Here is a 26,586-nt window from a genome sequence, read left to right as displayed (position 1 = left end):
TATTTAGTCATCCAAGAGAAAATATTTTAGAACGAGTTTAATTAATATTATAAATAATTAGATGGAAATAAATGTTTTTAGGGTCAATTCATTTTATTTAAATTAAAAATATTAAGAATGAGTTAGATATGATATAATATATTTATGAATCAATTAAAATGATAATTTGTTTATCAAAAATTAAAATTGTGGATCTATATAGAAGTGATTTGTCAAAAAGAAAAAGTAATGTGTAAAAAAAGGTTTATTAGTAAATGGATTCTAGAAGTGGTTTCATGGTTAATGGAAATGGTATTACAAAATTAAAGGACAAGAGCAAAAATAGATAAAGGAGTTATGTATGAAATGGATTGGTGATTTTTAAGATTTTTTAATTAGATTTATTTTCTATTCTCAGTATTTTTTTTCTTTATTTTTAATTGTTTATGTACAAATACTGAAACGTTCTTATTCCTTTCATTGAATTTCATATATTACTTTTCTTCATACTTTATAACACTTCAATAATTTTACTTTATTTTTATTTTTATTCAATTTTCTTTTCTTTAAAAGCTTTAACTAGACAGAACTTTGAAAATCTATTTTAATTCCGTTATTGTTTAGGTTTAAATTATTTTTTGTGGTATAACATATTATGACCATTGTTCAATTTTTTTGTTCTATAAATCATGAGTGAAGTTTACGATGTTTTGTATTTAAAAGATAATATATTATCTTTCAAAATGATTATACTACTTTTTTCGGCAGATTCAATTCTTGTTATGATTGAATATTTTTTTATTTAAGAGAATATAATTCATTTTATATCAAAACCCTATAAACATCTTTATTCTTTTTCAATTGATTTTCTTAAATCTCCTAAAAAAAGGTCATATAAAATAAAAAATACAAATAACATCCGGCAGATTAATCCACTCAAACATAAAATTTTATCATTTTGTTTTCATATATCTTTTAGAGCATCGAGAGACTCATTAAGAAATATATGTTTCGGTATAATTTATATTCTAGAAAAGTTTAATTTTATTTTAGAACACGATTTAAAACTAAAATACGAAGTAATTTCAAAGTTTATATTCCGCAACATTAAAATACCATATTTTTAAATGAACATTTTTATTTTGAATTATGATAAAATATATAAATATTGAACGTGAAATTAGACGTTAAAGGATAATCTAATAGTAGTTTGATGTAGATGAAAGAATATACTCAACAAACAATAAAGTGTAGTTAGGAAATGTTTTAATTTGTAATTTTGTTATTATGTTAAAAAATAGATTTTTAGTTTAATTTAATTTTATAAAATTGATTTATAAAATAAATTTTATATTTATTTATATATTATAAATTGATCTGATTTTTTATCGACGTGATAAATTTGCTCAAAGATATTTCAAAAACGGTTAGTCAAAACAAAATAGAACAACATTTTTGCTTTTGTTTTAAAAACAAACTAATTATAAGTGTTTCAAACTAGACAGGTTCAACTGCTATTTTAAAATTTGTGATTATTAATTAACTTTCACACCTACCTATTTATAATGTGCAATCCAATTATTGAAGGGTAATTGATATTTTTTTTAGTCCCTCAAACACCACCTTTTTGATGAATATTCCTCACAAGTAGTTGTTTATTTATGTATCTTTTATACCACATTTTTCATTGAGCATTATGTTTATTATTGGTAGATAGGCCCCACCAAAAGTAGAATTAGTTATTAAACACAATTAAGCTTTTAATAAGCAACCTGAACAGCTATAATGCAGATAATTAAGGGCACTGGTCACATTCCATAAACATATGTTAAACTAATAAATAGGTTTATAATGAGAGTCAAATAATAGTTGTTTGCACCCAATTTTCAGGTCGTCGTCATGCGCCAAATTGCTTGTTTTGGCTCTAATATGTCTTTTTCTAGGTATGTGAAAATTCAACCTTAGCAAACATTTTTATAGTGAAAGTTGCAAATAAAACATAACAATTGAAGCATTTGGACTTATATGCTTTGTTTGGTTGAGGAAAATGGTGTGAAATCAAGACCAACATTAACTTTGATTTACTTTTTAAATTACATGTTATTATTGGCCTTTTAAAATGTTACCATAATTTATTATTCTTATTTCAAAGAAAGGCATAGTGGTTAGTTAGCCTTCTTTTCAAAAGCAGTGTTATGTTAGGAACATTGAAGAAATCCACACATGCCCGTTAGGCTCAAATTGGTGCAATTAATTTTGAATCCCTACACACATAAAATTGTTTGAAGAATCTCTTGAAATTAAAACTTTCTTCTAAGTGTTTGCAACTATGATAACTTTGCAGCATGGATACTTTTTATACAAAGTGTATGCTTATCCACTATGAATTCACTGTTGCTTTGAAGACTTTTGAGATAGCTTTAAGCAGTGGTGGGGAATGTACAAGATATGATTGAGATTTGCCTTGTAGAATGTAGCAAAAATTAACCATGACACAGTGAATTTTCTTACTGAAGAATTAAAGTTATGGGAAATTGCTTGGAAGAAGCAAGAGGTTTGGTTAGATACCTGACAGAAATGAACCTGTATATATACTCTTTTTTCTTTCTTCTCACTGCAATATCTGCAAATTCTAGATAAAGATTATTTCTTTGTTTTATTTCCATGATTGCCAATTCAAAATTTAGTTGCTTTTAAGGCCTTTTATGTGTTTGTGTGTTTATTTTATCAAAATTTAACTAATGATTTTTGATAGGATAAGGAGGAAAGTACAAGAATTTATTTGGACTAGTGAAACTGTGTTAGAACTCCAACAAACTCTTTTCACCTATTTCACATGAGACTTTACGTCATAAATTTAACCATGAAACTCAGTACAATAAGCTAAAAGAAAAACTTACTCTGATAAGTTATGCCAATAAGCATAATGAAACAAGTTAAAAAAAAAAATATACTTATGAAAGTTATAAAGCATTTTCACAAGCTCAAATCTAAGTTCTTTTCTTCCAAACACTCCCATATGCTTAACCAAGCTGGTTAGAATTTTTAATCTCAAACATACAGTATCTTTTTCTTCTGATTATACCTCACAATGTTAGCTGAATCCACACACATCTAATTCTTTACATTTCCAAGCATTGTAGTATCTATGCATCCATGCTTCAACGGGCCAAAACATAATGTGACCAAGAATGTACACCTATTGGCCCACGTCCTACACGAAAATCCACCCATGCACATGGGATTGTGGAACCAATAGAAAGGCTATTAAATGCATACTTGGTCAACTATGCACACATAATGCAATCTAAAACGAAGTTTAGCATGATGAAACTCTTATGGTCTGGATGCTTAAACCAGATGAGGCCATAGCTAATAATGACAGTAACTCACTACTCAATACATTGAACTCATAAAATACTCAAGGGGAAAGAAAATCTGCCAACATGTCGATATGCAAGGGGAAGAACAAGGAAATTTGAGCAAAATAAGGATTATAACAATGTCACCTATATATAGTGAGCATTCATGATTGATAATTGATGTTTCAACATTGGTAGCACACTAGTGGATCAAGACAATAAAACCTATATATATATAACACTAACATTTATTTTAGGGTCACAAGGAAAGGGATACTTACATAATAAAATTGATTGCACAGCCTAGTTATATCTCACATACACATACCTTTTCAGTTATGTCCCTCTCGAGCTACAATAAGTTCTTCTAAGTTCTCAGCGGCATCAGAGTCTACAGACAGCATTATCTCATCCTCAACTGTGAAATTATAATTCAAGCCAATGGCTCTTAGAAGCTGGTATACTTCAAACATGGTAGGCCTCTCCTTTGGCATTTCTGAGACACAATTGCATGCAACCTTCAGAAATTGGAAAATTTCCTGGTCTACTCCATTCCCAAGTAATGATTCATCAATGACAGCATGGAGTTTTGCATTGCTAGATTGCTGTGAAATCCATTCAACCAAATTTCCCTTGAAAGTTTCTGGAGCTTTAGCCACATGAGTAGGTCTTTCACCTGTCACCAGCTCAAGAAGCACGGTCCCAAAGCTATAAATATCCCCTTTAGGAGTGGCTACCAAAGTTTTTGTATATTCAGGAGCAACATAACCCAAATCCCCAAACTCCCCATTCACAAAAGTACTCAGATGTGTATCAATTGGGTTCATCAATCTAGCAAGACCAAAATCAGAAATTTTGGGCTCAAAATCAGCGTCCAACAAGATGCACTTAGAGCTTATGTTCCGATGGAGAATACGGGGATTGCAGCTATGATGAAGCCATGCTAACCCTTTGGCTGCTCCAATTGCAACTTTGAGCCTTACAGTCCAATCCATGGTGCACACGCCTGCATCAGGATGAAGTTGATCATGGAGGTTACCATTTGGCATATTTTTATAGACCAAAAGCCTCTCCCTTTTAGCCAGACAAAAACCTAAAAGAGGAACCAGGTTACGATGTTTGACAGTCCCTAGTATAGCCATCTCAGACATAAATTCTTTCTCTGAGTGTTGAGATTCCTGCAATCTCTTAACCATGAGTGATGTGCCATCAGGAAGGACAGCTTTGTAAACAGTTCCTGATCTTCCAGACCCAATAATATTGCTATTACTGAAGTTATTAGTTGCCTTCATGAGATCATTCAAGTTCATTTTTGAAATTTCCTTCTCAAACATAGAAACCTGGTGAACAAAGTCAGCACAGTTACACACAATACGCAAGAGTTCAAATCACATGAACTATGGCTGCATAAATTTAAACGGAAATATACAAACAGAAATCATCATGTTTGATAAACTTTCCATAACTAAGCAATTTTCTAAAACACGGATCAATCCAAGAAATAAAAGGAATATCAGCTCCATGTAAATAATATAGCTTACCTTTATTGTTTTGGTTCCCTTCAGACTTCTTGCCCACTTGTTTCCTTCAGGATCCTCCTCCTTCTTCCTATAAGAAATACGGCGCACATAGAAGAACATTCCAATGCCCAAACCTAATGCTGCAACTGTCACACCACCAACAGCTGCTCCAGCTATAACAGCAGTGTTACTCTTTGCAGACTTGGCATGGCAAACATCCAGAGGACCACCACACAGGTCAGAATTATTTGCATAACTTGTTGCATCAGCAACACCTGCTTTAAAGGCTGGAACCGGCCCTGTCAAAAGATTATTGGAAACACTAAAAGCCTTAAGCCGCGGAAGCTGGCTCAAGTTTGCAGGGATTTGACCAGAGAGTTGGTTTTGGTCAAGTCTGAGAGTATTAAGATAGGTACAGTTTGAGAGGGAAGCAGGTATTTCCCCAGTAAAATCATTTGAGGAAAGATCAATGGATGTCACAAATGTAAGAAGTGTGGATACATCTGCTGGAATGGTGTTAGAGAGTCTGTTAAGTGAAAAATCTAATCCTGTCATGCTTGAGCAGTTCTTAATGCCGCGTGGAAACTCACCCTTGAGTCCCATGTTCGACAGTTTTAGATTCAAGACCCTGTTCTCATCAGGGTGCCAACACTCAACCCCAGTGAACTTGCATATATACCCTTCTGTTTTGTTGTTGAATTCCCAGGATTTTAAATAATTGAAAGGGTCCTGAAGTTCACGCTTTACACTTTGCAAGCAGAATATATCACTGTCAGTCCCACAAACCATGCCACAGAAAACCAGCAGAAAGAAACTAACAATAACATGAGAGCTGAAAACTTGGCTACCCTCAACCATCTTTACCAAAAATCCAAGAACAATGTATTGAGATAATTCACCAAAATTGGCAACTAAAGAAGCTTTAGCATAAAATTTATAGACTCCATAGCACTTGAATCCTCACAAGTGCACATACACGCCCTGAAACACAATAACACAAACACCATCAATTCAATTCAGCAGTTCACAATTCACACCGACCAAATCAACCAACCCATGAATACAAAAAACAGAGAGGAAAAAAGGGCAACTATTCCCCACCCCTTTAAGAACAAAATTCACAGTCTTCGCTAAATCCCACCGAACTTACACAAAAAAAGATATTTTTAAAAAATCCCTTTTGACACAAAATCAACACAAACATAAATAGAAGGAACCCAGATTCAGAAATCACGTGAATTTCGTCCAGGAGCACTGAAATACCCACCTGGGATATTGAGCAAGTCAACTCAGAAATAACAGGGAATAATCACTTTGCCCAAAGGAAAGGGCAAGGAACATGAAACAGAAGAAAAGGAAGAGTAGACTAAGAATTGGTGGAGAGAGAGAATCGGTATATAGTGATGATGGGAAAGAAGAGAGTGAGAATGCGTTTCATGGACTGTGATGAGAACACAAAAGAGAAGATATTCACAAGTCAAACGAATAACACGCTAAGTTTTTTGTTTTTTTGTTTTTTTTTTTTTGACAAGTTCAGAGAAGTGTAGACTATTGATGAAGACGAAGACTTAAAGAGTTTGTTTCTTTGACTACTTCGCTTTTTGCTGAAAATAAGGGGCAAAAAATATTCAAGACAAAACTTTGGGATTTTTTTTTTTAATTTTACCTTTTAAAAAATAGGGAAGAAAAAACATCCTATGTCCTATTTCATTCCAAAGAGAGAAATCTAATGTGGTGTGGAGTAATTTGCACAACATTTTAGATTCTATTTTTGATATTAAGTTGTACATGAAAAGAAAATATGAAATATATATATATATATATAGAGAGAGATCTTATGCATGAAAGGGAAAAATAGAATGAAAGAGAGTGTGAATATATAAATATAACAAAATAAAAATTTTATTTTAATGATAAGGTAAACAGGCGTGATAAGTATTCATATTTTGTTTTTGGTATAAGAGTACATTTTTAGTACGAAAATTTTGAATTTTAGTTATTACTAAATTAATTAAATATGTTTTTAGTGGTTTTTAATAATTATCAAAATTTAATATTAATATGAAATATACAATTACTCTTGAAGAAAATATATTTATCTTAAATTTACAAAGTAAAAAATAAAAGTTAAATTCCTACTTCTTTGATAAATACATGGAGGTGATAATTATTAAAATTGAAATATATATTCAATTATCTTTAATTATTATAATTCAAACAAAATAAAATTAAAGTTTTTATAGTAAAATTTAATTTTTTATTATTGAAAAACGAATATTTCAGTGAAGAGACTATTTATTCTAGTAATAAATATGTATGATAACAATTGACGTGTATTAGGATTCAAATTTTATTTTTATTTCTTCTCATTCTGGACTTGATTTCTTATAAAATTAATTTTAAATATTTTTGTGTCAATTATTTCTTTTATAGGGATACTCTCAATGAACAATTATTGTTTTGAGTTCTATAAGTGGAACGCGGTATTGTCTGAAGGGGTATCATTTATTCAGAATTTCAATCTACTTTATTTTATTTTTAAGACATACCAAAAAAAATTAAATCAAATCACTGATATATTAAGACATACCAAAATAAATTCAGTGGGAACTTATATATTATGATTTTAATATGGCGTATATAATTTGTTATCTTATTTTAGGTAAAATCAATTATTTAATAGGAGAATAATAGAACAAAATACTACACATGGATAATTAGATATTGCATGAGTAATTAAAATCAAATATGAAGTTCTGTTTACGCAAAAACTAGACGTGAAGTTAGGTACGAAAAAATTAATTAAAAGCAAAAGAAAAAAAAAAGTGGAACTCAAATTTTTATTTTACTTTTTTTCAAAAACTTTTAGGAACCAATCATTTTAAAAAGTGTTGGAGAGGCGTATGAAACTAGAATATCAATTCGGCTTATGAGCGAGTTTTTTAAAAGCTTTAATCAAAAAGGTATTTTCGAAAGGATTAAATAACTTTTTTCTTTATTTTTTAAAACTGAAAAATTAGCTAATAGCTTAAACTATCAAACTAACTCATTAAATTATAAATGTAAAAAAAAAATTAGCTAAGTAATATATAAAAGTAAATAAGAATTAGAAATGTTTATACCATATTTTGTATTGTTAGAATATATGATATTTTAATTATATTTTTTTATTCAACTCTTATAATATGTTACGTATAGACAAATTATTGTAAGTCTTTTAAAATTGGGTCCTTTTTTTCTTTTTATTAATATATATATATATATATATATATATATATATATATATATATATATATATATATATATATATATATATATATATATATATATATATTTAGTTCTTCACGTTCAGAAATGCTATTTTTAGTTCCTTAATATTGTTGGTGTTATACTGATGGCTAGCTAACACGATAAATTTTATCTACGTTAATCATAAAATAATGACGTAAATTTTTTTAATTTAATTAGTAAAACATATTTTTAATCTTAAAAATTTAAGTCCAAATTTATGTTACTCACTTAAATTTTAAAACAAATATCCTTAGTTAGTCCCTTACACATGTGTTAGTTTGTCAACATATTATCATTTCAAAGATTTTTATTATTTATAATTTTTTTTCTTCCAAAAAATAAAAAAATCCTCGTTTGTCACACACACACACAAAGATTTTTATTATTTATAATTTATTTTCTTCCAAAAAATAAAAAATCCTCGTTTGTCAATACTTTTTGTAAGTTTTTCCATACTTTAGTGTAGATTATTCTCTTCAGATAACATTTTATTTATTTATTTATCATTAGATAAAGTCTCAATGATAACTAATGATAAGTAAGAAAAAAGTTTCGATGACAATGTATAGAGAATAAAGAAGGAGAGTTTTGAAAAAACAAATAGTTATTATTGAGGTAAGTTATGCTCTTTTAATAATTATAATGTTTGGTGTTTTAGGCATGAAAAAGTTGTAGCTTCTGAAGATGAATCTCCATATTGAAAAGTATCAATCAAATGTTGAACTATGAAGTTAATGTAATGTAAAGATGTATTCGCATTCTATATATATTTGCATTATCTTTTGATTTGACAACAACTTTTTCTGAGTTAAACTTTGTATTGAAAATTTCGCATTTTGTCACTTTTTGTAAAGATTGAAATTCGACAATCACAATTTAGGATTTGTAGTTTGTTTAAAAGAATTTTTCCCAAATCCATTTACATTTATAACAATTTATTAGTCTTATAAGTTTTAATAAATGTACGAAAAGTATTTAATAAGTGTTTAATTAAGTTTATCAAAACCTAATGCAAGGAAATAATAGAAAGGGAAAAGGGCATCATAGAACTCTGATGCATTTAGACACCAGAAACCAGTTTCTTCCTCTATATAAAAACCAACTTTCATATACACCTTTTAAATTGTTTCCCTCTATTTCGCACCTAATATTTTTTTTTTAAAAGTTCATTCATTCTAAATCATTTTATATTTTAAAATAAAAATATTAATTTGTTTAAGTTGGACAGGTATTGAATAAAAAGTTGGTTGTTTGTCTATCATTACCTAAAAAAATTAAATTTACTTTTTTTTTTCAGCGTTAAAATCTAAAAATAAAAAATAACATTAAGTAATACACTCTAATAGCTAAAAAAATAATGTTTAGATTATGCAGAATGAAAATCAAATAACTTTCAGATTATACTATTTAAAAAAATGAAAATTTATTGTTATATCAAATATGACAGTGCAAGAAGAAACGTAAAAAATGGTTAGCCCAGTACGGACGAAGACATTAAGACAATTAAAGACTTAGACATGATTATTTTAGAAATCAAATTCAAAAACACGTTTTTAACCGTCAAATCTACCTGCATAGATTATTATAGTCCTAAGTTAGCAACTTTTTTAAATCAATATAATTTAAAAATTGTTACATAGTCAGATCTATGTAGCTGCAGGCTGGTTTTCATTTCAATAAAGAACACAGTTCAAAGATACCCAATCTAAAAATGATGTATCCACATATTAATATTATTATACATGATCCAGTAATAGACTATGTTTTCTTTCATGACTGAATAAAGAAATCGTAGCTTCATAATTTTTCCCAGTTATTCGTATAAGAACCATCAAAAAGGTAAAGCTCACTTAAATAATTGTTCGTAGAAACCAGAAAAATGAAAGTTCGTGGTGGTACCATAAACTTTATCATAAATCTTTTGTTTTAAAATACTCATCCAAACCGAGTCTTTCTAAATGCAAAGCTTAAACATCCATTTCAGGGACCACTTATGATTTGTTTGTTTAAAAGGCAAATATTTTGTGCTAGTCAAATTGAAACAAGAGAACATGGTAATTTACAAACCAATAGAAAAAAGCTTAGGATAATTTCAGCATGTAATATCGATGTGATCAAACCAAAGAAAAATACTCAAATTTTCTTCCCACGTAATTCATGCCATTCCATCCTATCTAATTACGGGACTCGGTGATATACATGGATAGGTCCCACTTCCTATAGGAATCAAGAAGCTATATTACCAATAGGAAAATACTGCAAATATTCCTTTGACTTGATCATACAGTAAATTATCATCATAATCTTAAAAAATTATGACCTAAATGAAACAGGTGCACCTTTGTCCAAGGCAACTTCGGGAATCCTTTCAGAAATCTAAATGCTGAAGCATCCCAAAGTAGTTAAGACGCCAATTTGCGTTTTCAGTCCTTGAGAAAAAGAATGAAACACATTTGGCATCAGATATAAATCCAAAAACTTGCATTCATAAATTTAGCTTATGTGCAATGCCAATCACCTGAGTATAGTCATCATCCAGGGAAAGTATATATTTACATAAAGTTGCACAAACATCACAGGAATCTAAAGTCATCTATTGTCTGAAAAATTGAATTTAGATATTTATACAAAATTCAAAAACCTTGTTCCCAAGCTATGATTCAGATAAAGCCAACACTTACGTAAAATAAACTGAGCTGAGAGACTCCACAAACCAATGTTTCAATAGGTCAATGCAAATGGAACAACAAAGCGGTGTTCTAAAACGCCGCATCCTCGTGTGGGACAAATTATGTTTAACATTGAATTATTTTACTAAGGCTAATTATTCAATGTTACAACATTAACGCAGACATACAGAGAAACATAGTTTACATTTCCAATAACAAATTATCTCTTTTAGACCTCAAGAGAACATAAATAAAAACATACATCAATCTCAAACACTAACAATAATATCTATCTATCTATCTATCTATCTATCTATCTATCTATATATATATATATATATATATATATATATATATATATATATATATATATATATATATATATATATATATATATATATATATAAAGGCAAATTATTGAATTCTCCATTTTCTAAAATATCTAGAATTGAGATAGTCCTTCGATTCCTATCCAAAGACAAATTTTCAAGTTCATTTAAGGAATTCAATAACTTGATTTTCCCTTTACTTTTTCTCTTTATAGACTTTCAATTTAGGGAAATGCAATATGTCTTCTCTCCACTATATCTTCCCTTGATCTGTTTATTATTTTCATGTACTTAAGTATTAAGAGAAGAGATATATAACTGAAAAAAGAGAAGTCGATATAGCAACCATGTGAAAGTGACTCATCAATACCTTATATTTAATCTCTTATTCAGACTGAGTTGATAAAGATATGCATGCAAACTATTTTTTTGCATTAGATGACTGGATTTTTGTCTGTAGGCTTTAAATGGATTCAAACATTTTAGCTTTAAGAGTTTGAGGCCATTTTTAAATTTTTTTCTCCATGAAAAATAACACAGTAAATGGACATTTTTCTAAGGAAAAATTAAAGACTTTGGTAAAAGTAAAGCTGTTTGCTGCTTGGGTACAGCTGGTTGGAGCCAGATGCTCGCAACATCAATGGTGTCACTACGGCCTTATAATTTGGTGAGATCAAATATATTTTTTAGCTTCTGTTTCGTTATCTTCCAAGAGGTTTGCAATTTCAGACGCTAAAGGAATGGACAGCTTTCCAAAGGAGGTGAGAATCCTACTGCAAGGCGTAACGTGTCATAATGAGCACACTGTTGGCATTTGATCAACATAACATGGCTCCCTACTTTTAAGTGTTGTCGTACTACCAAAACAAAAATTATATAGTACAAAACTTAATGCAGGAAAACGTTCATCAGAACATAAACCATAAAATTAAAGGTGTCAGAATGAATTGCAATCAGTGAGTTAACCAAGCTCACCATGGGTTTCATCCACGTTGAGTTGGAAAATTGAATAGTTTTAAATTATGGATCAAAATCAAATTGTCTCATTTAATACATGAGTCAAACAGGTTTGAGCCAGGTTATAAGGTGTTGACCTGTTTTCATGATAAAAAGATAATTACAACTTGAAGGTATTAGGACTCTTAATATTGATTAGCTATTTAAATATTCAATGTTATATATATGTAGAAGACCATTAATAAAAAACATCATTTTTATATTCTTATATTCAGTGACTCATAACTTTCAACGAATAGTGGGTAGAGCAAAGTTGAATTTTTTTTGGCTCACAATAAAGTGAGTAGGGCTGAGCAAACCCATCTTTAGCTCACCTGTGGTGACCTAACCCATGTAAACTAAATTGACTCACTTTGACATCCACCTAAAATTTCTTGGCATTAGGCACTTGATATATAATCTACTATTAAAAAATGAAAATTTACCTGTGGATAAAATGCACTCAAAATAAGATTCCAATGCTACATTCAAGAATCCTCCGAGTGTTTTTGCCTTTTTGCACTTGTTTTCTTTTGAGCAATGTCCAAAGTTGACAGTTCCCCATCCACAACATCTTGTTCAAGCACTATTCGTTCTGGCTGAATTCTTTTCTTCTTTTCACTCCTGTACATTTTTAAGACAACTATCAAAGTATATACTTTCAAAAGTATTGTTATGATTGGACAAATACATTATAAGAGAAAAACCTGTCAGCATGGGAAACAACTTCTAAGTTCTTGTCCAACCAATAAATGCTGCCTGTGTGCTCGGGAATTAGAGATCCATAAACATGAAGTATTTCTTCATCAAAACTGCAAAAGGATAAATCATTGAAATTAATCATGTGATGAAATGTTCAACTCATAGTCTTATTACCATCAATTCATACAAATTTCATAATCAGGAGGTTATCAGGATTTGGATCCAATAAATTTCATTACTGTGAAAAAAAATCTTCACAGTACTCCTTCTATTGTCTGCACTACTGTAGAAACAACCAAACTCAGAATACATGTCCCTAAAAACAATAGCATAGACTCACGGAACAAATATATGATACCCACTGCATATGCATAAGATGCTATCAGTGCCCACTTTAACCCATTCAACAAAACGAAAACAAAAGTACATACTCTCGTACAATGAATATGTCAAAACTGTGGAGTTTCTGATAAATTCAGATACAGCTAATCATACAATTATAAACAGTCGTGCAAACTTATGACTATTGCCTAATTACTACCCATATAAGTCTGCAAGTATGATGTTTCTTCATTGCAGTAAACCCCTACCGAGTGAGAGACGCATTCCGGTACAGTTTGACATGTCTTTATTGATACAAATATGCATTAAGATTTGAAGTCACACTCAATTCCAAGGAATATAAATTCTACACAATTAGTCTTAGCCGAAGCAAATTAACAATATGTCACCTCTTGACTGAAAACCGTATCATGGTCCCGACCTTTATCACATGTCGCTTGTTAGACCTGCTTGCATACACCTCTTGTCCTTTTTTCTACAAAGAGGAAAAGGAATCACAAACGTATCAGCACCACTGATTAATCACTAAAACAAAAAGAAGTAATAAATTAATTATTGCCACTATTAAAGAAGGTCCGGATTCAATTTTCAAAATTACACATTCCAATAAGTACACTATCTAATTTGAACGAAACACGCAAAAGCTAGTTATTCTAGCTTCCTTTGATCCACATCAATGTTGAATAACACTTTAATTACATATTATGTTCCTGTAAGCTGCAATCTTTACGTTTTAGTCCCAAAACCTAAACCTACTCGTTTCAGTCCCTGTCATCCAAAACCATAGAAACAAAATGTGTGTAAAGACTACAATGAACTAAAAAATGTCCATGTAGAGACTACGACGAGTAGCTTTTATGTATATAGAGACTAAATAATAAAGATTGTATGAGTACAGAAACTAGATGAATAATTAAATATTGAATTAACAGGCATCCAAACACAAATTTAGTTGATCCCTAAACCATATCAAAAACACTAAATAATCCCTCATTAATCTACAATGGCCGAACAACAAGCCATATCAACAACACTAATTAGTTAATTAATCACTAAAACAAGTTGAAACCAAGAGCCAAACGAGACTCACCATTTTCCACACAAACTCTTCCCTGATGTCTTTCTCTGCTATAACCGCAGCAGAAAAGCCAAGCACAACAACGTGAATGGACTCCTGCGTAAGCTTAACCACCTTCCCTTCTGAAACCAACAAAACAAACCCTACCGGTTAACGCAAGCCATTGATTTTTCATTAATTTATTCCTTGAACTTAAAAAAAAAAAAAAGTGGTAGAGAAGAAAAAATACCTAAAAGCGTGTTTGGCTTGGGAGAAAAGAGCAAAAAATTGACCTTGAGTTTGACGCCGAAGTAAGGGTGAACGCCGGGGAGGATCTTAGCGCACGTGTCCAGCGAGTTGACATCATAAGCCAAAACGACGCCGTCGACGATTTCGCTGAACCTGCAATGGGAGAAGTTAGAGACAAAACGACGACAAGATTGTGACGTTTTGTTAGGGTTTGGTTTTGGTTCGGAAGCGTACGTGAAAAGCAAGGAGCTGAGTTCGCGGAGAACGGCTTGGGAAACCTGGTTGCTCTTTGAAGGGTGAATGTAAACAGTTAAATTCGCTTTCGAGACCTTCAAGCCTTCCATTGACGGTTGTACTCCACGCGCCACTGACTTCGGTGATGAAGTGACACCGCTGTTTGGCTAAGAAGGGAGTGAGAGGAAGAAGAAACTAGAGAATTAGGTTTATACACTTTTTTAGTACCAAAAATACCCTCCACCTTCCTCTTGGTTGACTAGTTTGACTTCATACATGTTTAAATTAGAATAAGAGAAAAATATAATGAATATAAAAATTTGAAAAATTAGGATGAATATTTATTTTCGTCTTATTTTCTAATGTTCAGCCTAAAAAATTATTTAAAATATATTTCATTTGTATTAAAAACTAGGTGGAAAAATCATTTTCATTTAAATATATATATATATATATATATATATATATAAAAGAAAAAATCAAAAGCAAAAAAGTAATTAAATTATTTTTTAGCTAAAATAATATATTATCATAATTTAAACAACATTGATTATTTTTTGTTATCAATAAAAATGTTATTTTATATGTTACATTTTAATTGTTGTGTGTATAATATTTTTTAACAAAAATTTCTTGTATTGCCATAACTAGTTTTACCATTCATGTGATTTAAGTGTAATATATAAAATTTGTTATTATTTATTGTATAAATTGATAATAACAAAATTCCGTAGATAAAATCCAGTACCTATGAATTATTCATGAAAAATAAATTGTAGATAATACCTAGACGGTACTTACATACCAAAATTATATAGTAATTACATACAGATTTTTTTTTATAAGTAATTATTGTGAATTACTTTTAAATAATTATTTATAAATTTTTTATAAATAATTACTTACAGATTTTGTCATAAATAATACTTATAAATTTTTTTCCCGTAGATAATAATCTTTCAATTTTTTCGTAAATAATTACATATTTTACCCAAACAGCCAATTTACTAAATGGATTTTCTATACTAAAAATACATATACAATCCTGGTCATACAGCGAAATTCATGATAAAATCAATACATGAACTAAATAGAGTAATATTTCAATTATAAATGAAAAGTATTGTCACAAAAAACATTAATTCAATAAAATGTGCAAAAAATAATCTAATACAATGCACTAAACATTCGAACCATAATAAAAAGAATCCACATAATCAAAATCCGATAGGAATACTAAGTGAAAAAACACTAACAGAAGGTTTAAGATTAATATTTCTACGAATATTAAAATATCGATATATGATATTAAACAAGAAGCCAAATTTTAGTAAGTTTAAAAGGAATATATAAACGAATATTATCAGTAAACACACTTTCATTTAATGCACACGATTTAGTTTATATGCAAAGAAGATTTAAATCTTTGGTTGTTATAGTAGAATTTTCTAAAATAGTTGCTTGTGTTTTACATAATAATAAAAACAAATTTATGAAATTTGAAATAAAACTATGAAATTATTTTGATCTCTAAAAACTCCATCCTTGAAAATAAATGTTTTCATTATCTGTAAAGCAGTAGCAATTTAGTTTCTCCGTGCTGGTACTGTAAGTATTAAGTATTTGTATATTAAGACTAGTTAAAAATAATTTAAAAAATATATTTTAATAAATTTACGGTCCATTGATATTCTATTAAAATAAAAAATGTTACCTATCAAGTGCAATTTCAAAATGAAAGGTAAATTTTACAGAAAAGAAAACAACCAAAGGCAAAACAGAAAAACCAGCCTTTCAAATTTTCCCGCCAAAACAAATGAGAATTGCAGAGATATCCTCGCCGGAGCTCCGGCCACTTCAACGAGACACGGAGGCTAACAACCGTAGCCTCTCCCATATCGAAGCAATCGTCAAGCAACTCGAAACGCTCACCGCGGATAAACCACCTCCGGAAACTACCACCTCCGATCTCCGACAATGTCTTACTCAGCTAAGTCAACTCGCTCCGTTTCCGAATTCGTTGAGGCTTCAGATCTGGAAGCTCAGTTACCGCCTCTGGAACGCATGCGTCGACATCTCCAACACCATCCGGTCCTCATCCTCCGCCACCACCGAAAGTCAAGCCGAACTCCGACACATCGCCGCTGACCTTCTCTCTATCGCCGGAGAAGTCGCCGGCGTTCCCTCTCCGGCGATAAAATCGGCATCGTTCTACCACAAGACCGGTCTGATATGGCACAACCTCCGGAAATTTGATCTCGCGGCGAAGTGCTTCGAGCGCGCCACTGATCTGGTTTCGAAGCTTGACATCAATTCAATCGTCGACGCTGGAGAGAGAAAAATGTTGCTGGATCTGAACCTGGCTCGGTCCCGAACAGCATGGGAGGTTCGGGACCCAAGCCTGTCGGTTGCGCTGCTTAACCGGAGCAAGAGCTTCCTCTTCGGTTTGTGCGACCACTACGCGGATCTCGCGAAGCAGTACATGGCGTTCGGGAAACGCGCGCTGTCGAACAGCGGCGCGGACGCAAGTCGCGAGGCGCTGAAGCTGATGAACGAGGCGTTGGAGACTTGCGAGAAGGGATTCGATACAGCGCGAACACGGGAAGAGAAGGTGGAGATCCGAGGGTTGAGGTGGAAGGCACTTAGGTTTATTGCTGCGATTCATTTGCAAAAAGAGGAATATGAGAGTGTGATAAAGTGTGTGAAGGTTTTGAGAGACTCAGCTGATGGCGGTGACGAGCATCCGAGTCTTTCGGTGTTGGCGATGAAGGCGTGGTTAGGGTTGGGTAGGCATGGTGAGGCGGAGAGGGAGTTGCGGGGTATGGTGATTGACAGGGGGATTCCGGAGGGAGTTTGGGTGTCGGCGGTGGAGGCGTATTTTTCGGCGGCGGGGACAGCTGGGGCGGAGACGGCGAAGGGGGTGTTCTTGGGGCTGTTGGGAAGGTGTCATGTTAGTGCTGGGGCGGCGGTGAGGGTGGCGCATAGGGTGGCGGGTGGTGGCGGGGAAGGGGGGAGAGTGAGGGCTAAGGTGGTTGCTGAACTTGTGTCTGATGAGAGGGTGGTGGCCCTCTTTGCAGGACAGGATGCTGCTAAGGATAGGGTGGCAATGCATGCTGTTCTGTGGAATTGGTATAGCTTCTTGAATCTTTCATTCCTAATCTGCTTTGAATACTTAAGTTTGTAAGTTTTGCAATGTGGCACCGTGGGGTGTGCAAACTTCAAATTTAGAACAGTTTGGCTATGCTATCTTTCTGTTTTATCTTCTCAAGTGTATTCTCAAGAAAACATATAGTGAGTGTGGTAGAATATAATGGAATAGAAGTTATTGTTCGTGGTTGAACTTATGTTAAAGGACAATAAAGACACCATGGCATTGGAGATTAGTAGTTGTTCAAATAGTGGTAAATTAGGGTTTGAAGTTTTGTTGGAAGAGGTGGCCCCGTTTCATGCTTGAGTGCACTTCAAGCAAGATTGCCTTTAGTGTTGAGTTCCTATAGCAAACTCAAAATAGGAACATAGGCAACTTGTTATACTTTGATTCTTAGATGTGACATTTCATGGCTCGATTATAATTGACTTTACCTTGGTAAATAATAAAATGTACATGCTGAGGGGTTTACCGTTTGCCTGATCCAGATTTGCGCTCCGTAATGTTTTGCAATAACTAGGAAGTTCTCTCCAAATGAACCTACTGATCTCAATATTTTAATGTGATTTACAGTGGTGCCGATAACTTTCAATCAAAAGATTATGAGACCAGTGCGGAACTCTTTGAAAAATCAATGCTCTATATTGCACATGATACAGAGAACAGAATACTTCGAGCAAAGGGCTACAGAGTTCTGTGTCTCTGCCACCTTGGTCTGCTGCAGCTGGATCGTGCCCAAGAATACATCAACGAGGCTGGAAAGGTATTTTTATTCACAGAGTTCTGAATTTGTTGCACTAATTTTCAGTCAAATATGAAATATTATCGATGTTTTTCTCTCTGCAGCTTGAGCCTAACGTTGTCTGTGCTTTTCTTAAGGTACACTTTCTTCTAACCGAGAATCTGTTGGTGCTTCAGTATCCATGTATATAAAGCAGCATATAAATTTATAAGGCTATCCTATGCTTGAAATTCACGTTGAGCTATCCAAAATCACATTGAAATAAGATTAATAATCGTGTGTTGGTGCTTGTGTATCCATATGCATACATCACAGATCACACAAATTTATAATGCTATCCTACACGTCTGGATTTATGTTAAATAATAAAAAATCATTTTAAAATAGCAGCTAAAATAATATTAGGTGAATTGATAAAATTGAATTTGAGTTAAAAAATATTAACTAACTTCTTGTATTGTTTTACTGTGAAGTTTGTGTTATAGAATAAAAGCATTCAAGCATAATATATATAATTCAAGATCTATTTTAATTAAAATTTATTTTGCAAACATGTAATGTTTTAAGCTTGTTGCAACTAACCCCACTTGCATCTCATTAGGATGATAGAAACATTTTTGCATGCGAACTTAAATTGACATTTATTTGTTTTAACCCAGTTCAAAATTTATCTCCAAAAGAATGACCACCAAGGGGCTATTGATCAAATAGAAGCCATGACAACATGCCTTGACTTTCAACCAGATTTTCTCTCACTTTCAGCGCATGAAGCTGTTGCATGTCATGCTCTACCTGTTGCTGTTGCCTCTCTATCAAGTATGCTAAAGTTCTACGCTTCAGGAAAGTCCATGCCCACTGCCGAAGTAACAGTTGTGCGCACCTTGCTGACAGTCCTCTCTCAAGAACCAGGTAATGAACAGCAAGTTATCAAATTTTTAAAACATGCCCATACTCGAGCATCAGAGATTGGTCCCGATTTCTTCTTTGGTAAAGAGGAGGTTGGCAGACGGGAACGGAATTGGTTTGCCGTGACTTCATGGAACTATGGTACAAAAACGGGGCAGGATAAGAATTATGAATTATCAGCTGAGTTCTTGAAACTGGCATCAGATTTTTATGCACTAGTCGAGGGTTCCGATGATGAGAGCAATGTCATGGTTTGCAAATCGTTAGTGCTTTCTGTATCATCAATGATAGCTTTAGAGTTTCAAAGGAACACTCCAATGTCAGAAACTGAAGTCAAGCAAGCTCTACTCTTGCTAGATAGAGCAGGGCAGGTATGAAAATGTAGCACCAGATTCATTTTGCTAGATGCATTTCTCTTTTAGATTGACATTTTTATTTTTATTTTTTGATCAGCCTCTTTTAGATTGACATGATGCATAATATGCTATCAAAGTAATTTTTTTAGGTTATATTTTAGTTTTCAATGCCCTTGAACATTTTCTTGCTTCCATATTGTGTGGATGCAGATGCTAAAATCAAATTCGTCCAGGAACTCAGTCAACAATGACCAAATTAGTACCATTGAGCCTGAACTTCTTTTCATATACACTTTCTGTGCTTATGATATACAAGGCAGGCTGAATGACCCAGGTTCGCAATTTCTCAACGTGAGAAACTTTGCCAGTTCAAAGGCTTGCAAACCCCACCACCTCCTCCAAATTGGTCTCTCTGCCTCACAGGCACCACGGTTGAATCACGAAGTAGCATCCTTTGCTCTAAATGAATGCCTCTCATCTTTCCTAGCATCACCAGTTCCAGATTATCAAAATGTTGCTCTTGTGATGCGCAAGCTTATATCCATGGCTAGCGTTTACAAGGGTGACACTGATGATGATCTTGTGTATGGCATGTACAGGCAAGCCTATAGGATAATGGTTGGTTTAAAGGAAGATGAGTATCCAATTGAAGAAGGAAAGTGGCTCGCCATGACTGCATGGAACCGAGCAGCAGTGCCAGTGAAGTTGGGCCAGATTGAAGCAGGGAAGAAATGGATGACTGTCGGCTTGGACATTGCAAAGCATGTTCCAGGCATGGAAGCTTACAAAGCATGCATGGAAGAAGTCCTAGGTAATTTGAAGAAAGAACCTTGATATACACGAATCTCAAATACGGTTTCTAGTAGTACAGAACTCATAGATCTCTTGTACAGGAAAGTGTATATTATAGAAAACATCTGGTGTTGAATTTTGTTTTGGAAATTTTCTGTAAGTTTTATAAGAGCAGGTTTCAACTACTTCTACTCTTCTGTAAAACAAAGCTACTCCCATTCTAATCTTGGGGTTTTCTTTTCTGGGTTTCCGAATTATTGAACTTGTGTATCTGTGTGTTTAAATGGTGAGTCGAAAGAGTGGAATTTCCTGATCCAAAGATGCTTTATAGTTTATATGATTTAGATGCAAGTCAAAGTTATTCTTCATCTTCGTAGTTATTAATTTTCATTAATATTAACAATTTTTTTCTTTTGTTTTTTATGTGAAATGTGATTTTTTTTCTTAATGTCAATATATTATTTTCAATTGAAGTTTCTTAATATTCTTTTGATTAAAATATAATTTAAAATTATTTCTCAATTAATTAATGTTTACATGATTATTTTTTTATACCAGACTTTCTATCAAGGTAACACAACCATATTTACTAAATAAAATTATATAATTATATATATATATATATATATATATATATATATATATGATATTTACAAAAGGTAACACAAACTATATTAACTAAATAAAATTATTCTAATTTAATGGTATATAATTTAGAGCAATAAATATATAGAATAATAAGTAGATTTAATGCAATTTTTTTAAAGTTTATCATTATAAGTAAAAATTGAATACAAATTATAAAGTTGATGTGAGAAGAATATAGTGAAAACCTTCGAGAAGACCACACTATCTGTGTGTGTCCCTGCAAAACCACCCTCTCATGGATTCCCTCTCTCTTCTTCTCTCTCCTTATCCACTCTCCCTAAAACCCCACAAACCCAAAACCTTCAAAACCTTCTCTCATTTCTCAAACCACAACCCTCAACACTCCACAATTAAACCTTTTCAATCCTATTCTTCAATCTCACTCTCTTCACCCCAAACACCTTCTCCCAAAGCATTAGCAAAACCCTTCTTCTCATTCGCCCTCTTCAACCTTTTCACTCCGTTTCCCTGCATAGCTGACGTCGCCGCCGAAGAAGCTGGCAAAATCAACATTGAGTCAGTTCTGGTTTCCATCGACGGCTTCTTCAACCGGTACCCGTTTTTCGTGGGCGGGTGCGCCTTCATTTGGCTGGTGGCGATTCCACTGGCGGAGGAGTATTTCAAGAAGTGCAAGTTCGTGTCGGCGATTGACGCCTTCAGGAGGCTCCGCGATGATCCGAACTCGCAGCTGTTGGACATAAGGGATGAGAAGAGCTTGAGGTTTCTGAGGTCGCCGAATTTGAAATTTATTGAGAAGGAAGTGGTGCAGGTTGAGTTCACTGATGGTGGGAATGAAGATGAGTTTGTGAAGAAAGTGTTGGGGAAGTTCAAGGACGCGTCGAACACCGTTCTCTGTGTTTTGGACAGGTAAATAAAAATAGAGAATGGGAAAGAGAATAGTATTGCATGTTACAATTATATTAGAATTTGGTATTTGAAATCTCGAACGTGCAGTTTAAAGCATTGTTTTATCTCGATAATTGCATTCTGAACATAATTGAAGTTTGAAGTGGAAAAAGGAAACTAGATAGTAATTCTGTTTCACAGTAGATGGGGTAAAGGGGAAGAAATCGATGTTTTGCGTTTTGAAGTGTAAAGGAAAAGTGGGTATTCTGGATTATATGTCCATTCAGCTTAAGAGATACTAAGTCAAAGTAATTGAATATGGTTAATGTATTTCCTTTTAAATTCTAAAGTGAGTATGTACTGAATTCAACTGAAAAGGGCAAAATTAAGGTTCTGAAAGAATTAACATCATTTGTTTTGCTTTGCTCAAATCGGGACATAATAAATGTCTAAACAAAGTTTAATTTTTCCATTTGAATAAGATACATTATAGTGCTATGTAATGTGGGCTTACAATTTGGAGTGGTTGCAATCCAGTTTCCTTACCATTATTCTCTTTGACTTGGTTTCACTTGAATGAGAAATTTTTCTGTTGACTTTGCACTTGATTGATAGCTACTATCTACCTTTATCCTTTCAAAAAGATCTCCCCATTTCACGATTCATTATACTGTAGTGGAATGAATAGAGGACTGATTCAAACTATGGTTATCTGGCTTGGAAAGTGCCTGGAGATCTTTTGCCCATCTGCAACTTTTAATTTTTATTTTCCTACAATTGGCTGATTTGTTTTAATTAAAGCTTTTGTCTGTACATTTCACCTATGTTGTCTTTTTCTTCATATTTTACATTTTACTAAAGTTTGGGGGAAAAGTCTGCGTACATTTTAGCTCTGACTAAGAACGAAGGAATCTTATTGCTAACGAGAATAGTATAATTTCTTTAACTGCATACTATACATGTCTGCAGAATTCCTCACCTGATTCTCTTTTGAGTGTAAGGTAGTTTTGATGATAATTCCATGAAAGTTGCCGAGTTACTATTTAAGAATGGTTTCAAAGAGGCCTATGCAATCAAAGGTGGAGTTAGAGGCGAGCAAGGTTGGATGGTATGACCATTATCTTCTCTTTCACTTGCGTTTGTTTAGCAGAAAGTGCAGAACAAACATCTGCCTACATTGTATAAATTTTTTGTTCACATTAGGAAAACCTTTTAAATTGGATGTAAGTTGGTTTTCTTCATTGTCGCTATCAAAACACCTGAAAAGCTATGAAAGATAGAGTATTAGAAAGATCTAAGTAGTGGATTCAGCGATCAATTTTTTGGTAATTCAGTTTGTCCTTTAAACTTGATGCCCAAAAAGGAGTTTACAAATCTGGTTGCAGAAAATCTGTTGAAAGTAAATGAAAAAGAGTGTTCATGGTTGCAGGCTATACAAGATTCCCTTTTGCCCCCTTCTGTGCATATAAGGAAAAGGGTAAAATCTTCAAAGGAACCCAATAAAAACGGAAATGGTGCCATCCAGCAAAAAGATAGCAACAATAAGAGTTCCTTATCCCAAGAGATCTCCCCTGTTGGAAACCAAAAGATGGACAACGGTAATGTGAAAAGCTCTGTAGAGTCTACTCCAGAAGTGAAAACTGGTCCTGTAGTGTCCTCCTCTCCTTATCCCAATGTATGTTATCCTCAACTCTCTCATATCATGTGTCTTTATGTTCTAAAAGGGCATGTTTAACAGTTAAAGTAGGAATTGTCAATTAGTTAATGTTGATCGATGAGTTATGCTTCTGAAATTTGTTCCACATCACTGTTATTCAGCTGATGTGTTTTATGAAATTATTACTGTAGCAAAAGTGTATTGTATCTGGGTTCACACGGATAAATGTTCAGGCCATATTAATTATGGTAATAGTTTTCATTCTATTCAGAAATTTACTCACAAATTTTCACACTTTGGTTTCATGTGTCTGTCTCCATATATATCAGGTTGGCTTAAATGCACCATTGGTGGGTGCAGGAGCAACTCCTTCACTAATCTAGTTATACATATTTGTTGCAGTTTATTTTGTTTTGAATTTATTGCGATTTCTGAATAATTAGTTGCAAAATGACAAGAATGAAATATTTTTAGGAGGTGTTGACCTTAAGGTTATTTAGGCTTTGAAAGATTACACTAGCTTTAGTAGTGTGCAAGTAACCCAGGTATAAATAATATTAAGGATTTGTATTCAGCATCTTTAAGTTGTATTATAAAAAGTTTAGATCTTAGATGTTTGTAAACCTTAGAATACCTCTGTTATTGTTCCACTTCAATGCATCTCTCTCTATTTCTCTTCTCAAACAATCGTTTAAGCTTCTGTGCTATATTCTCACTGCATGCGCCTTGCAAGTTGCAACTGGTGTTTTATGTCCATTGTTTTGTTATACTGATTAACATGACAACTGATCCTAGGAAAACACAGTTGAGGTATAGTGTTGAAAGAAATACTGTCAAGAAGTAGTTCACTATCAATCGTGTGGGGGAAGTGATGCAATCCCAAAATTTTAACTTTCGAGTACTCAAGTTTTCTTAAGGCTAGTGAGTACGATGTCTGAGAAACCTATTTTACATTTTTCCACCTTTGGGGGTCTTATCCTCTATATACATTAAACAAAACCATGTGGGCTATTGAGTACTCTAAGATCATAGGAATATAAAAAAATCAAAACAGAACAGATATGAATAATTTATAAAAGACACAGAATTGATGAAGTTGCTCCTGGTGTCTTGAGGCTAATCGAGTAGTGAATACCCTCCTTCGAGGAATTTAGAAGAATCCTAGGAAGTAATTCTCTTGATGGGCCTTTTCGTACTCCTCTGGGATTCCAAGCATGCTTTTACCACCCTGATTTTGGTAGTAATGATGGAGTAACTTATTGACCTGTTCTTTTTACCTTTTAACTGCACTCGGTTATGCTACAGCTCAGTACTGGTATTGTGGCAGTTGTGGCAGCAACTTTATTTATCATTTAAGGTCATAATTCAAATTTCAGAGTACCCTACCCAACCATCTCAATTGTGTATAGATATTTACAAAGTGGATACAAAAGTTCCAAGCCCGCTCTGAGCATAAATAGTTGAGTCCATGACTCGTGGGTGCATATGATAGTTGGAAAGAGCACTGTTATTTTGATGGTTTGATATCATACCAATTATAGCAACCTTACAGGATATAAAAATAAAAGTGGAATCATTTTGCGTGCTTTTTATCTGTTCTTCAATTTTCTTTCTATTCTGATTCAAGTTCACAACCACCTTCAAGCTTCAGAAGTTATGACTCTATCTAGTTAACATTTATGCAATACTTTTAAATAATGAAAAATCTTACGTTAGATTCAAGCGTTGAATACTAATAGTAATTGTATCTCAAGTAATCACACGCACAGAACTTTTTGTACCTCAGTTGGTGGTGTCAATATGTGAATTTAAGAATGAACTTGATTTAGGTGATGACTTCTGATGGAAAGATCCATTGGAGAATAGACTGGTTCCGACAATGGTGATTCCAACTTTGTCAGTACAACTGTGTTCATTTTTTCCAGTATGCTAAAAATGGAAGATGTCTGATATTATTTCATAAATTTGATTGGTTTTGTTATTAAGATATTTGCTTGCATGATTTGAAAACATGAAACAGAGCCACAGTAAACCTCAATACTTGTGAAGTGTGTGTACTACTATTTTCTTACATTTTATGTTTTGGAAATAAAAATTCTCGTCATTTTTGTCTTTCTTTTTTGCAGTACCCGGATTTGAAGCCACCATCATCTCCAACTCCATCAAAGCCACAATAGTTTTCTTGGTTAAAGCATACTTAACTGACATCTGTATGGCAGAAATACTATTTGGTGACTCTTAAATCGTTTATTTTTAATTTTACAGTCATTCTTTTTCTTTTCTACTTTGAATTTTAGAGCGTGAAATACGTAATACTGCACAATCAGAATCAATCTGGATGTTTAGTATTTATACTCTAAACAATTTTTTGGCAACAGCAACAACGAAAGTGAATTAGTTTGTTTAGGAGATTGCCAAAATAAAAAAAGAAAAGAGAGGAGAAAAATGAAGAGAAATATTAAAGCCGCTAAACGTTTGCATCTTTGTCAGGACAAAAATTTAAAGACGGTGGACATTCATAATATCTACGAACTATTATATAGAAAATGGTTTATGGTACTAATGTCATGTATTTAATTATAAGCATTCTCTCCTCTTTTCCATAGATTCTCCCTCAATTATAAAGCTGCCATTTTGTCTTTTTCAGTCAATTGCAATTCCATTTTTAATGCTTTGATATACATTACTTATATTTGTTAATAATGATCACGAATAATTGTTTGAATGTATTCTCCTTAATTTTATCCTGGAAGTGAAAAAT

General features: G+C 32.8%; 4 protein-coding genes across 5 annotated transcripts; 2 read left to right on the top strand and 2 right to left on the bottom strand.

Annotated features, from left to right (window-relative positions):
- Positions 1 to 3,456: 3,456 nt before the first annotated feature.
- Positions 3,457 to 6,431, bottom strand: LOC114185484 (probably inactive leucine-rich repeat receptor-like protein kinase At5g48380). The gene is made up of 3 exons (XM_028073225.1): positions 6,129 to 6,431; positions 4,883 to 5,842; positions 3,457 to 4,681 (listed from the first exon to the last, which is right to left on the bottom strand). Exons 2-3 carry the CDS (start codon positions 5,717 to 5,719, stop codon positions 3,674 to 3,676), a joined length of 1,845 nt encoding a protein of 614 aa, XP_027929026.1. The 5' UTR covers positions 5,720 to 5,842; positions 6,129 to 6,431; the 3' UTR covers positions 3,457 to 3,673.
- A 3,779-nt stretch (positions 6,432 to 10,210) lies between these two features.
- Positions 10,211 to 14,920, bottom strand: LOC114183205 (probable DNA-directed RNA polymerase I subunit RPA43). Of its 2 annotated transcripts, none has more exons than XM_028070134.1 (7): positions 14,731 to 14,920; positions 14,498 to 14,649; positions 14,281 to 14,390; positions 13,580 to 13,665; positions 12,854 to 12,958; positions 12,593 to 12,770; positions 10,211 to 10,581 (listed from the first exon to the last, which is right to left on the bottom strand). In XM_028070134.1, exons 1-6 carry the CDS (start codon positions 14,838 to 14,840, stop codon positions 12,635 to 12,637), a joined length of 699 nt encoding a protein of 232 aa, XP_027925935.1. In that variant the 5' UTR covers positions 14,841 to 14,920; the 3' UTR covers positions 10,211 to 10,581; positions 12,593 to 12,634. The 2 variants fall into 2 exon arrangements, with proteins under 2 accessions (XP_027925935.1, XP_027925936.1); XM_028070135.1 differs by lacking the exon at positions 10,211 to 10,581 and adding an exon at positions 11,277 to 12,007.
- Positions 14,921 to 16,502: 1,582 nt separating this feature from the next.
- LOC114185989 (TPR repeat-containing protein ZIP4) lies at positions 16,503 to 20,878 on the top strand. Its single transcript, XM_028073980.1, has 5 exons — positions 16,503 to 17,859; positions 18,452 to 18,641; positions 18,725 to 18,757; positions 19,280 to 19,897; positions 20,093 to 20,878. The coding sequence occupies exons 1-5, from the start codon at positions 16,547 to 16,549 to the stop codon at positions 20,714 to 20,716; spliced, it is 2,778 nt and encodes a 925-aa protein (XP_027929781.1). The 5' UTR covers positions 16,503 to 16,546; the 3' UTR covers positions 20,717 to 20,878.
- A 619-nt stretch (positions 20,879 to 21,497) lies between these two features.
- On the top strand, positions 21,498 to 26,186 carry LOC114186290 (rhodanese-like domain-containing protein 4A, chloroplastic). Its single transcript, XM_028074347.1, has 4 exons — positions 21,498 to 22,189; positions 23,174 to 23,276; positions 23,598 to 23,843; positions 25,952 to 26,186. Exons 1-4 carry the CDS (start codon positions 21,558 to 21,560, stop codon positions 26,000 to 26,002), a joined length of 1,032 nt encoding a protein of 343 aa, XP_027930148.1. The 5' UTR covers positions 21,498 to 21,557; the 3' UTR covers positions 26,003 to 26,186.
- The last annotated feature ends 400 nt before the right edge of the window (positions 26,187 to 26,586 follow it).

Source organism: Vigna unguiculata, chromosome 5, assembly GCF_004118075.2.
Source record: "Vigna unguiculata cultivar IT97K-499-35 chromosome 5, ASM411807v1, whole genome shotgun sequence".
Lineage (NCBI taxonomy): Eukaryota > Viridiplantae > Streptophyta > Magnoliopsida > Fabales > Fabaceae > Vigna > Vigna unguiculata.
This window is presented reverse-complemented; position numbering and strand designations above follow the sequence as displayed.